The 12063-nt window shown below is 52.8% G+C and overlaps 2 protein-coding genes across 2 annotated transcripts; one reads left to right on the forward strand and one right to left on the reverse strand.

The window, feature by feature from the left end:
* Positions 1-3201: 3201 nt before the first annotated feature.
* Positions 3202-4254, forward strand: BBA_00829 (carbohydrate esterase, putative; the record flags this gene model as incomplete). The annotated part of the gene is made up of 2 exons (XM_008595926.1): positions 3202-3356; positions 3453-4254. The coding sequence occupies 2 exons, from the start codon at positions 3202-3204 to the stop codon at positions 4252-4254; spliced, it is 957 nt and encodes a 318-aa protein (XP_008594148.1).
* A 3665-nt stretch (positions 4255-7919) lies between these two features.
* Positions 7920-9861, reverse strand: BBA_00830 (Putative Zn(II)2Cys6 transcription factor; the record flags this gene model as incomplete). Its single annotated transcript, XM_008595927.1, has 2 exons — positions 7920-9029; positions 9115-9861. The coding sequence occupies 2 exons, from the start codon at positions 9859-9861 to the stop codon at positions 7920-7922; spliced, it is 1857 nt and encodes a 618-aa protein (XP_008594149.1).
* Between the last annotated feature and the right edge of the window lie 2202 nt (positions 9862-12063).

Below are 12063 nucleotides of genomic sequence, written 5' to 3' on the forward strand. Positions count from 1 at the left end.
GTTGGACAACAGATCGGTAGTAGCTTTCGCCGGTACCTCTGATCCACAACGTACGTCTGGCTGAAACTCTGTCGTCAACAAGGTGTGCTAGCTAAGCCAACCGCCATAAACTTTCCAGCCAACCACTGACAAGAAGCAGGCCCTGAGAGATTGGCCAATACACTGGCTCGGGGTACTCTGATGTTGGCCAGTTGTTATCTGTCTTATTATAGTGACTTGTTGGTTCTGATGGGATGTTTCGTTGCTGCTGTGTTGAAGGTCTCTGGCCGGGATTTTCAGTTCACCAAGAGACGAGTCAGCGACACGCAGCCAGAGCCGGGGCAGTTGCCTAGCTCGCTGCCAGAGCAGGGGGTTTTGGATGTCGCGTAACGAAAAGAATTCTCCGTAATTAGTCCACTCTGCAAGGAGGAGTTGGGTTGGCAGCGGGTGCTACCGATTGTGCCGTGTAATATGTACGACAGAGAGTCATTGCTCAGGGTGAGTGAATAACAGCGCCTGTACTATTTGCACGCTTTTTCTGACGGTCACTCTTTGCGCGTCTCGTGGCTACACCATACATCTCCCTGAAGAGCGACGAGGCTCCTATCGGGCCTGTTGCTTATAGCTGCGTCAATACTATTTCCGTGTACATGGCCGTCTAAATCATAAGCGGCTTCCCATTGCAGGTTTGCAAGCTTGGAATAGCAGCCCAGTGATCCATCTCGAGATCTCACCATTACTGCAATATAGCACTAGGGCTGCTACTCGGTAAATAGACCCTGATATTGACGAGAGATAGAGCACCAAACGATGGCACAGTGGTAATGAACACATGTCAAGCTTGGGTCGAAAAGATCGGCAGTGACAGTCGGCACAAGAGCCACTGTGGTAGGTTGCACATGGTTGAAAGGTGTCACCAAACTGACCTATCCATCCGGTCAATAATCAGTATCGCACAAGACGTGGACGCCAGGGGGTTCAGCTCGCAGCGGGGAGGTGAGACAGGCCAGGATGGCACATGGCAAGTCGACAATGGATGTGACAATTAATCGGGGATGGAATCTCAGAGTATCCCGGCGCAAGCGGACCAGCAGACTCGCGCCGCGCATACGCACAGACTGACAGGCATAGGTGAAAGGTTGCAGTAATTAATGAGGCGCGAATTGGCAGGCAAGCAGGGTTGTTTGTGAGTTGATCTGCTCACTGAATTCGAGACATGCGGCCCTGCCATCTTGAGCCATGACCGTTCCGATAATGTTCGATGGGCGTGTGCGAGACGGGAGAGGCGCACCTAGACTTCGCACAGACTGCGCATCATAGGTGGCCCCATGAGCAGCGAATAGCTGACCAGCGGGCGGCAGATATCCCCACGAGCATAAGCAGCACTTTGCGCTTTGGCTTCATTAGTAGATTCTGTTGAAATGAGCAAGCTATCCCGATTGCACCATTCACAGGGTGTGGTGGGCCAGGCTCGGTCAGGACAGAGTGTCTGTGTTGTCGATGTTCCGCAGATTGTTCTCCTCTCTGGTAGAAGTCGCGACCGCGTCACATGAGCCAATTCACGTAGCTTTGACAGGTGATGCAGATGTACACAGGACGATGCTCTGTTGCATGACGATGGAATTTGTGCTTGTTTGTCTCTGGCAGGGGGATGCCTGTTCGGCGAGGCACCTTTTGATGATGACGAATCATGAGCGCTGACTAAGAAGATCAATGCTGGGTGACCAGATGTCACAACTTTTAAAACCTACAGCGGTCTACAGCGCTATCTCTGATAACAGCCAAGAGCGCTGAAACCTGTGGCGCATTCAGTGTCCGCTATTTATGAGGCCCTGGTGCCTGTACGTAGGTACCTTAACATGTCTTGGATCGCTGAAGACAAACCCGTGATGAGACCCCCAGCATCTCGGGAAAACAAATAGGTCGGGCAACGAATGCAAGCCATCATAATTAATCTGCATCATACAACCCTTCTTCGTCGGCATCATCCAACCCGCAACATGCCAACGCGAACCGCCAAGAGGTCCTAGTATCATAAAAATTAGACGACAGATAGGTACCTTGGCACTGAAGGTTCATCAAAAGTCATTTGACCAGCTCTGGATGTTAACGCTGCGGTGGACAGTTCGGGTAGCGTGCCCGCGTCCGCAGCCGACAGCATCGGAATAAGCACCCCTCGCCAGTCATGGATTATTACAGCTATGTATGCTAGCTTCTCTTTTTACTTTCTTGAAAGCTAACCCATCAAGTCCAAGTAGCGCACATCTGCCGATGTCACGAACTCTCTGTTTCTGCATGGCACCCTGGACTGTCAGAAGCCATCAAAACGTTGACGACGTGGGCACCAGGTCGATCAGAGGCGGTCCAAGCTTTCGACGCTTCATCGTAGGCTGGCCCATCAGTTGGCGAGTCGTCGAATTCATTAAGCAACCTCTGGCTCGGAGCAAATTGTTCAGCGTGGCTTCACAGCAAAATGTCTGGCTAGACTGAGACAAATTCGCGCCGTGGCTGCTGGTCCAACTCCGCTACTCAACCATATAGCACTTTGCCTGGCTTCGCAAACCAAAAAGTATTATCGCAAAGCCAATCAACTACGTTGTTGGCGTACGGCAATTGTTCGTTCTAGCTTCCCAACCGGCTCCCCTAGCCGAAGGTCACGCGCCGTGCTTCTCATAATAGGTTCCTCTGGCTTGGACTAGCGACAAGCCGCCCACCACTTCATGTCCCTGGTATCCTACCATCCGTGGTCTTGTCCACTTTGTCCACTCTCTCTTCCGACTCCTCCGCAGCCCTACTTGAGCCGAAATCGTCACATCCGCGTCACAGAGGTTATCGAAGATGCCCACTTCTGCTCCCGCTGAAGCTCGGTACTTTTAGGCCACATTTCTTCCCAACTTTACTCTTCAAAGCCTCTTTTCTTCCCTTTTCATTATTGTCAACCTTATCTTGACCGGAATTCTACAGCGATACCTGTGCGCTCTGACACCTTTCTGTCTCACCCCTTTGTACGCGTGCGAGTGACTCGGACCTGTGTGCCCACCACCGTCGTCGCCACATTAAAATCGCCGGTCAAGGCCATCCGACTCCAATCCGCGATATTTTCGCATCGTGGGCTGGCTCCGAGCCTCCCGCACTTCATTTCATCTCTGGACGCTCGAGCACAGACATAATCACCCTGCCGAAAGAGGCAGGCCTGTGGCGCCAATCTCAGAGACAGCAAGAATGGGTATCGGCAAGGGCCACAAGGCTGGTGGAATCCGTGACGATGCTCCAGACCTCGAATTTACGTATCTTCGCTATGGAAAGCATAGTCTTCATCGAATCGGTGTCTGGGAGCAGCGCCGACCTGCCAAACCCAATACCTCCTACTGGCTCATGTATGTCTTATTAGGCAGTGCTTGTCAGAGGGAGACGCCCATCTCCCATATAACTCCGAACATGTACATCTGTGCTAACTTGTGCTCGTGCGAAAGATTTATCCATGGTGGGGCATGGAGGGACCCTCGCAACAAGCCAACCGACTTTGCTCCTTCCATCAGGCATCTGATAACTGCCGGTGCGCTTCCGGACGCGGTTCGTGGGTTCATTAGTATAGACTACCGGCTGTCTCCGTACCAAGAGGAATTTCCGCAATGTTTAGACCAGACACCATCCACAGAGCAACGCATTGCGCAGCACCCGGACCATGTCCACGATGTGCGCTCAGCCATGGACTTTCTGAGTCAACGATTCGATCTTGCCGACAAGTACATTCTCGTTGGCCACTCGGCCGGGGCCATGCTAGCTTTCCAGTTGCTCATGAGCAATGCGCAGTGGCAGCTGCAGTCTCCCGTATCGCTTCCGAAACCCGCTGCCATCATTGGCATCTCCGGCATCTACGACCTTGTCAACTTGAATCGTCGTTGTGACGGCAATTACACCGACTTTATCACCAATGCCTTTGGTGAGGATCAGGATGTTTGGATGCAGGCTTCTCCAGCGCAATATGACGGCTCTTTTAGACAAGCACTCCTACCACGTGGGACGCCGCTGTGGCTTGCCATCTCGCCCAATGATGGGCTACTCGACCTGGCCGAGACGGAGGCCATGGCCGAGAAGCTTAGAGCTGATGGCTTCCAACCTACCATTGTCAACGACTTGCATGGCGAGCACGACTTTGTGTGGCAGGACGGTGCGCAGGTTGCCAGTCTTGTGAACCGTGTGCTTGCCGAGCTGAGCTCCAACGATGTGGCTCGGATGATGCGGCTGCCGCAAAAAGTTTCCATGGCAGACTAAAGTTTTTTATCCCTTGTATATTTTACCTACATCAAGTACATAATCATTTCGTACATACGACGCATACAAGGAGTGAGTCAGGCGTGCTCTCTTGCACACTTGACCACCATTCAGACGATCTCTACTGTTGGCGCTCGCCTTCTAACTGGTGTCGCTGGGTTTTTTCTCTTCTTTCCTCTTTCCACATTGTGAGCTTTCATTCGCCCAGTGAAGATGCAAATCATCACACTTCTCGCCTCATCTGCAACGTTGTACCAGAAACGTGCAAGACATTGCCCCGCTCGCGTTTGTAGAACACCACCACTGGAGTAAAGCAAAGATCACACGCCGGTCTGTTCTTTTGCCAAGCAACATGATGCTTCTTGCAGTGGCGGTGAACCGAGGCCAATAGGCTGTCTCGGGGAGGTTTCAGTCCTCTTGGCCTCCTTGGCACTATTTACGCATTCCTGAGATTTACCAGTAACCCTCCCTGAGAAAGGCTCGAGACAAGGGAGACTGATGTTGATGAAAAGTAGTACGGTGGACTCTTCTTTGAGCAATTTTATCTTTAAAAAGCCAGAAAAACAAATGAAAGAGGCAGGAAAGAGAGCAATATCGCGGGGATAAGTTGCACGAATGCGCGTCAAACTGGTCAAGAAACGGCAACGGTTTGCGTCGGCTGCCAGGTTGTGTCGTACGCAATCCGTCATGACGTCTTGTTGTCGGTCGCTATAAATTTTAAACAGAGAAAGAGAAGGGTCATTCAGGCCATGGTTTGCTCGTCAGGAAAAGATGTCATGGCCAATTCGGGCTGCCCAATTCACGAGATCGGGATGGTTGTCGATCTTAATTCAGTCTCGTGGGACAACGTCGGCTTTGGCCCCTTCCCTAATCCCAAGCTACTAGATCAACTTTAGCCAGGATTTTGCGGCCGAAGAAATCCATACTTGAAGCCGTCTCGCTGCAACGATCGCCAGACACGCCCTGCCGTCATCACCGAGAGGCCAATCATTGAAACAATTTCTCATATACTTTCTTCTCGCATCAATCTGTCTCTCGATTAAAATCGCATCCATGCACCGCACCAGTCTTGCTGCTAAATCCCGTAAGCGACTACCGCATGCGTCGACAAAATTGGTGGAGGGAGGCGCCGTAGAATCTAGTGCGTGTGCACGGCGGCACTCGGCCACAGTTCCGGCCAACGCCTGGCTCATCCGCTGGGTGAACGTTGTCAGTATAAAGAAAAGACACGATTCACTGCCTCTTTACTCTTTTGAGCGCTACGTGCGACGATGTGGTCGGCGCGTCAGGACGGTCTGTCGTGGCTGCAATCGCGCGGACCAGGGAATAGAGCTAACACCCCCGAGTAGGCAGTCTCTGGCTGCAAGGGGAGTAGAGGCCAGCTTTCTTGCAATCAAATCAAGGCTGCGCGGAAAATTCCGAGTTGCTGCATCTTCGTATCCTCGCAAAGGAAGCAGAGACCAATCTCCATTCTCCAACGACCCGAAAGGGCCAGCTGCTGTCAATGTCGGGATCCTTGGCCAATTCTGGTGTCATTCGTCTCGTAATCGATGCAGTTCTGTATGGAGGGTTCTCGCATGAAAATAGTGCTTTCAAACACGAAGCCCTTCAACCGCAAGTAGTTTTCTTTTGCGGCCGTCTAATAGAAAAAGCCGCGAGCAACAAACACAAGCTTGTTGCCTACAGCCAGCACAAAAAGCCCCCAAACTGGCCAGCTTCCCCTAGACCAGGAACCTCGTGTGTCAGAAAGCTAGCAAAATTCCATACACGAGAGAGGCACCTTGCGCAAACTTCGCCGCGTCATATTCACTCAAAATTTTACCCTCCCAGAATACGGTGATACCCTACAACAGAATTATGACGTAGTTCTCGAAACCACACACACCGCCAGTGCGCCACCACCACAAAACACGTGATTACCCGATTTGGCAAGTCTCTCAGCCCGATAGTCCGCTCCACACCCTCTTGTCGATAACGATAACGCGTCCCCGGATCAAGCCGGCGCCGCCGCCAGCCGCCGCACAGGTTCAGGGTAGGCTGTTTTCTGTTACTGTGCGGGGAGAGGGGGGACTGCCGAGCCCCGCAGCGTGGTACTGACAAGAAGAAAAGAAGGGAAACCCCGCCGCTCAACCGGGTTAAATCGCGTGCCGATGCAACCCACACAAACCACCAATACACCGCTGCCCAAAAGCAAAAAAAAAAAAAAAGCCCGCGGAGCCACGTTGGCGACCGACCAGTGCGTGCGGTGCGGTGTGTGTGTGTGTGTGTGTGTGTGTGTGCGTGCAATCTTTGCGCCGCGCAAGACTACATCACCACGCCGCGTCGGCGCATGCATTTCAGACGCGGAAATGGTGTCGCGTTGGGGGGAAGCATTGGATGATGCCATTTTGAATTTTTCCTTTTGCGCGCGCACAGCTGAAACTAGATGATGTCGGGCGGGGGGAAGAGAGAGGGGGGGGCAGATCGAAATCGCCACCGTTTTCTTGGTGCGCGTTGGGATGTGAACGGTCGTGGTGGTGCGCTTGTAACTGAAAAAGCCAGTTCTCGCTAAAAGGGTCGTTCTCACTCGATTAGGGAAAGGACCTTACAAAAAGGAAATAATAAAATAATCAGTAGGGAATTATAGAGAAATCCGGTGTGCGCCTCGCCTCGTGCGGCACCCACCAAAGAAAACAGTCGCACAAACAGACACACTTTGTCATAATAAAAGATCAGTTAAAATCAAATGGCAACAAGAAAGCAACTAAAATAAGCGTACGCAATCAAAATCGATCGGGAAGTAAACAAACCGTAGAAGCAAAAGAAGATGACAACAAAAAAGGCCAAAAAACCAAGAAACAAATGGCACAAACAGCCAACCCGAAGCCTCAGGTAACAAATCTCTTCCCTCGAGACAATTTCGCAGATATAAAAAAAAAAAAAAGGACCTGAAAGATAATATAAAGAAACAAGCATACAGAAAAGCAAAAACATGCGCGACCCCAGTGCCTCCCCATCTTCTTTTTTTCCCGTTCCTCTGCCGTGTACCATGTGCGCGCATCCTCGGTAGGCGCGCGCGATTCCAACAAAACATCGTGCGCTTACCAGAGCGTACACTGTCCAAGTATCAAAATACTATCCTCCTCCCTCGCATCCGCCTCCTCTTTGCAAGTCCTTTTTCTCTTCTCTTTACCTGTCAATGCCTCTCCCGGCTTTTCTGTTTCTATCCCTTATCATTCAACAACTTCCTTCATCTCCCGATTCGACAGTCCTTGACGGGACGCCTTGGCAATTGTAGCAAGAAAGCAATCGCGGGCAAGAAAGGAATCATTGCCAAAAAAAAAAAAAACACGGAACCAAGAGCAGTAATAAAAAGGTAATAAGCAGAAAGTAAACACAAAATAAACAACTCCTACAATGAGCCCAACGCCAGTCTAGGGAGCGTAGTTGACCTTGTCCAAAGGCCGTCGTAATTACATCCTTTCAGCGCCATATATCGAACGCGCCACGAAACTTCGGAGGCAGCCAAAAAAACAAAAGGAACCGAGATAAACAGACGTAGCTTCGTACCGTGAATCACGCGAGCGACTTGCAAAGTCAAGGTCTGGCAGCAGTTATGCCGACCTTCATCGAGACAGCTGCATGCTAATACAGTTGACTGTCAATAGTATTGGCTATTCCGACGCTTACCGCTTCCGCTTCTTGTTCTTGTCGACGGCTACCGCCATTATCGGGGCGATAGGAGCCGCCGGAAGCAGAGTCGGCTGAACCGCGACAGGAGCATCATTAGTCTTGATGGGCACGCCCATATGGCGCCCATAGCGGCCCTTGCGGCCATTGCCTTCATCTTCACTGATGCACTGATCGGCGGACAGGCCGGCGTCACGGCAGCGGCCGCAGGGGCGCTGACGATCGCAACCCTTTTTGCTCTTGCGACACCTCTGGCAGCGTGGCTTGGTAGACAGATCGGCTTCGTCGTCGCCAGGGGGAGGAGGAGGCATGCCGCTGATGGAAGCGACCGAAGGCTTCCGCGAGTGCGGAGCAGAAGCGGGGGACATGGGTACATTGGTAAGCACCGGGGGTTTTTTCATCTTCAAGCTATTGGACGGCTTGTGTATCTTAGGCTTGGCCGGTGGCTTGGGCATGGAGGGAGTGGGCTTGTGCTTGGGGATAGGCTTGGTCATGGCCTGTCCTGACTTGCCATCGTCATCATCGCCCTGGTCGCTGCTGTACTCGGCTTGAGCGTGCGTCAGGCTGCTCTCCGTTGTTGGGTAAATGAGTTTGGAGGCTCCCGACATGTCAAGCTTCTGGCGACGAGCAGCAGGGAGCTCCTCGTCGCTCTCGCTTTCCCCCTCGCTAGTAGCTCCAGTTGAGGAAGTATTATCGGCTCTGCCGCTGAAGGTGTCGTCCAATGTGGAGGCAGAGGTACGGCCATGTGAGATGTTGGACATTTCACCCAGGCGCATCAGCTGAATGGCAACATCCTTGTCCTCTTCAGACATGCAGCTGCCGACAGTCGGGTCTGGAGTAGGTAGAATACCCATGGCGCCACTACTACCATAGCTGATACTGCCACGATGATGACGGCGGCCTTCAGTGCTGGGAGTTGCATAAACGCCGGTCTGGTAGCTGTTGCCATAACTTGAGGAAGCATGTAGGGATCGCGGGTTCGTGAATGGGTTCGTCCCATGTGGCACGTAGGACAGGGGTGCCCGGGAGTCAATTCGGCGAGCAGGGGACACAGATGGGTTGGAGGTGGCGGCTGGCATTTGGGGAGGCGCAAAAAGAGGAAGTTCCTATTAGACAAGAAGAGGAGGATTAGAATCAAACGGCTCTTTGGTGGCATCCATCTCGATGATGCAGAAACAAACATGTCCTTACCGAGCTCTCAAACTTTGCTCGTTTGCGTCGACCACCCTCGACAATGTTCTCGACGCTGATATCAGTGGTACCGAGCTGCTCTTTGCTTCGGCCAGAAACACTGCCTTGCTCTCCGTCGCCGCTGCTATAGCCATCGACGCTCGCGCTGTACGAGTCGCCGTGAAGAGTATTGGAGGCGCGGCTCTTGACAGATCGAGAGCGGCTCTTCTTGCTGCTCACAGAGCCGCTGCGGCTGGCGCCAGCGACCCGAGGAGACTGGCTTCTCTGGCGCGGCAATCGGCCATTGGGGGCTTCATCGCCCTGCTGGCGATTTGTTGCATATTGATCGCCCTCATAGTAAGCGTCGGGTGCTGCAGAAGTCTGGTAATTTTGTTGGGAGAAGCCGGTAGCAGCGACAGGGGGCTCCTCAATGACACGGACATAGACAATCATGTTGTTGCTGAAGTTTTCATACCGCGCGATCAGAGTATTGCCCTGGTCGTCCTCGAAGCTGACGCCCTTGGAGCCAGCCCGACCGGAGTAGAGGCCATAAAAATTCTTGACCGTAGTGACAATGGAGTCGGTTGTGTCATGGGGGTAAATTTGCACGCGCATAGGGAGCCGCGCACGATATTGAGGAGAGTCGAGGAACAACAACTCGAATGCGACATTCTTTGGCGGCGAGGGCTGTCTCGGGGAGACGCTGCCGTTATGGGAGGAGGGGCCGGACATGGCGGCAGCAGTATTTATGGGCGACATGGAAGTCATGGTGCGCATATGTGTGATATAGAGGTTGATCGATCCAAGCGATGGAAAGATTAGACAGTCGGCGGCGGCAAAATGCCAACGTACCGTCTGGGGTGGGTTGCGGTTTTTGCGGACGCAGGTGCTAAGAGGCCCGGGTCAAGGGCACAAGGCACACAGGAGTAAACGAGGACCGCAAAGACCAGGGAGCGGAAAGAATTCCAGTAGGTGATTATAACAGCAGGATATGCCTGATTGTAGCGATCGATGGGTTCGAAGAAGCGGCGTGAGATTGGTAAGATGCAGTTCAAGGCTGCATCACCGCCGTGAGGGCTTGAAGAGGAGGGCGGGCTAGCGCCGAGTCGTCAGCACCGGGCTGGCGCAGAAGACGGGAAAACGAGGGTGCGGTTTTGCGAGTGCGTCGACAAAGCAGCCGGCTAGAGATTTAGAGAAGAGTCTGTGGCAATTAGCGATGGGAATGACTTTGGATGCGAGGCAGAAAATGGTGCGATGATGGAGAGGAACAAGGAGACTTGAGGCAGAGTCTGGCGGTCGAACCGTCGCAGCCAGATGTGTGTGCATGTATGGACAAGGCGGAAGAAGGCGCAGAGGAACGGCGCGGCGAGGAAGATGATGGGACGGGGTAGAGAAGAGCAAATGGAGGATCGCGATAGCAAATGGAAGCAACAGGACTCACCCAAGATGTATATCAGTTGGTAGATGGAAGTGGTTGAGGCAGAAGAGGTCGATGGACTGGTGTGCATGGGGAAAAGAGGAGCAAGTAGCAGGACGCCGAACGATTTTATCGAGTGAGAGAGAGCGGCTTGGGCCTGAGCCTGGGCTGCGCCTTGGTGTGGCTGGTTTACAGTGGGAGAAGTCTGATAAACAGTGTACAGAAAAGAGGGTTACAGCGAGGAACCATACGCTGAGAGCGCTGTAGGCCGCCCAAGACGGCCGCCCCAGGCCGCTGTGGCCGCTGTGGCCCATTGGCTGACCCGCTAACACACAGCGCCCAGAAGCCAAACAGGCATCTGTAATGTGCTGTAATGCGCTGTAGAGAAGCCAGCGCCTCATGCAACCATCCTTTGGCCTGATGTGCCACCGACGTGCGATCGCCGCATTGTCCGAGGGCCATGGGAGGCTTCCTCATTCTCTCTTGGTGTGAGAAAGCGCATTAGAAGAATGTACGAAAGCATTTACTGGTAACGCGATTGTTCTGTTAGTCAACCATTGAGCAATGCATCGCGTAGGTGGATGCTGTAGAGTCGTCTTGCGACAGAACTTGAATTGGCGCAGTGCTCTGTTTGCGCCGGCATTGGTTCCTCGTCCCGTACAGTGCGGGCAGGCTGGGCATTGGAGGCGCTACACATCTAGGTGACCTACCTTTTCCCACACAAAACGCAAAGGAGCCTGCCTCTCACCGTTCTTCGCTCTTTACTCTTCATTCGTAATAAACATGTCCACTACTCACACAAGTCACAACATCCACTGATCAGAGGCTGGCGAGTCACCTGAAAGGAAGCCAAAACGAGAGCGTGTGTGTGGGTGGCACTGTGCCGGGCCAGCCAGCCTTGGCTCAGGTATGGAACTGCCTAAAACGTGCCCAAGGTTTCGCAAGCCGATGGATCGAGTTGGTACCGGTTGAGATGGAAGCTTTCCACTAGAATACACTCCAGATAAGCTGATCCTAAAAAATATCACCGCTGGAAAATTCTTTATTTGTCCATCTTGTGAATGTCTTTGCCCCGCGTGAGTGTCTTTTTTGTTCAAATCTTCTCTTCGCCTCACCTTGGGTCTCAATCCACAACAAGCTCCTCCGCCATTTGGCCTCGAGTCTCCACATGCGCCAAGTAACTGGACCAGCTGCTCGCAGGCAAAGCAGATAGCGCAGAGTGTGATGCTTTCATGAGCCAAAGGGCACATTGCTAACAAAAAAGGGTTCTCCCGCCTAATCGACCAGAAGGGTTGCCCATGTACATCACGTATTGCCTGCATATACACGACAACTACATGGATGCGTTGGTGTGAGTGGGATGCGACAGGTGCTAGCGCTGCGCGAAGAGCTTGTTGGGACCCATGACGGCAGTCAGTCCATTGCATTTGCGCCGGACGGCGACAACGGCTCGGGCGGGCTGGATGGATGGCGTGAGCCTACGGGACGAGATGGTGTGACTGGCGTCTTCATCTACCATTGTGTCCATGGCATGGCCGCAGTGGAACAAGGCC

Source organism: Beauveria bassiana, assembly GCF_000280675.1.
Source record: "Beauveria bassiana ARSEF 2860 unplaced genomic scaffold BBA_S00002, whole genome shotgun sequence".
NCBI lineage: Eukaryota > Fungi > Ascomycota > Sordariomycetes > Hypocreales > Cordycipitaceae > Beauveria > Beauveria bassiana.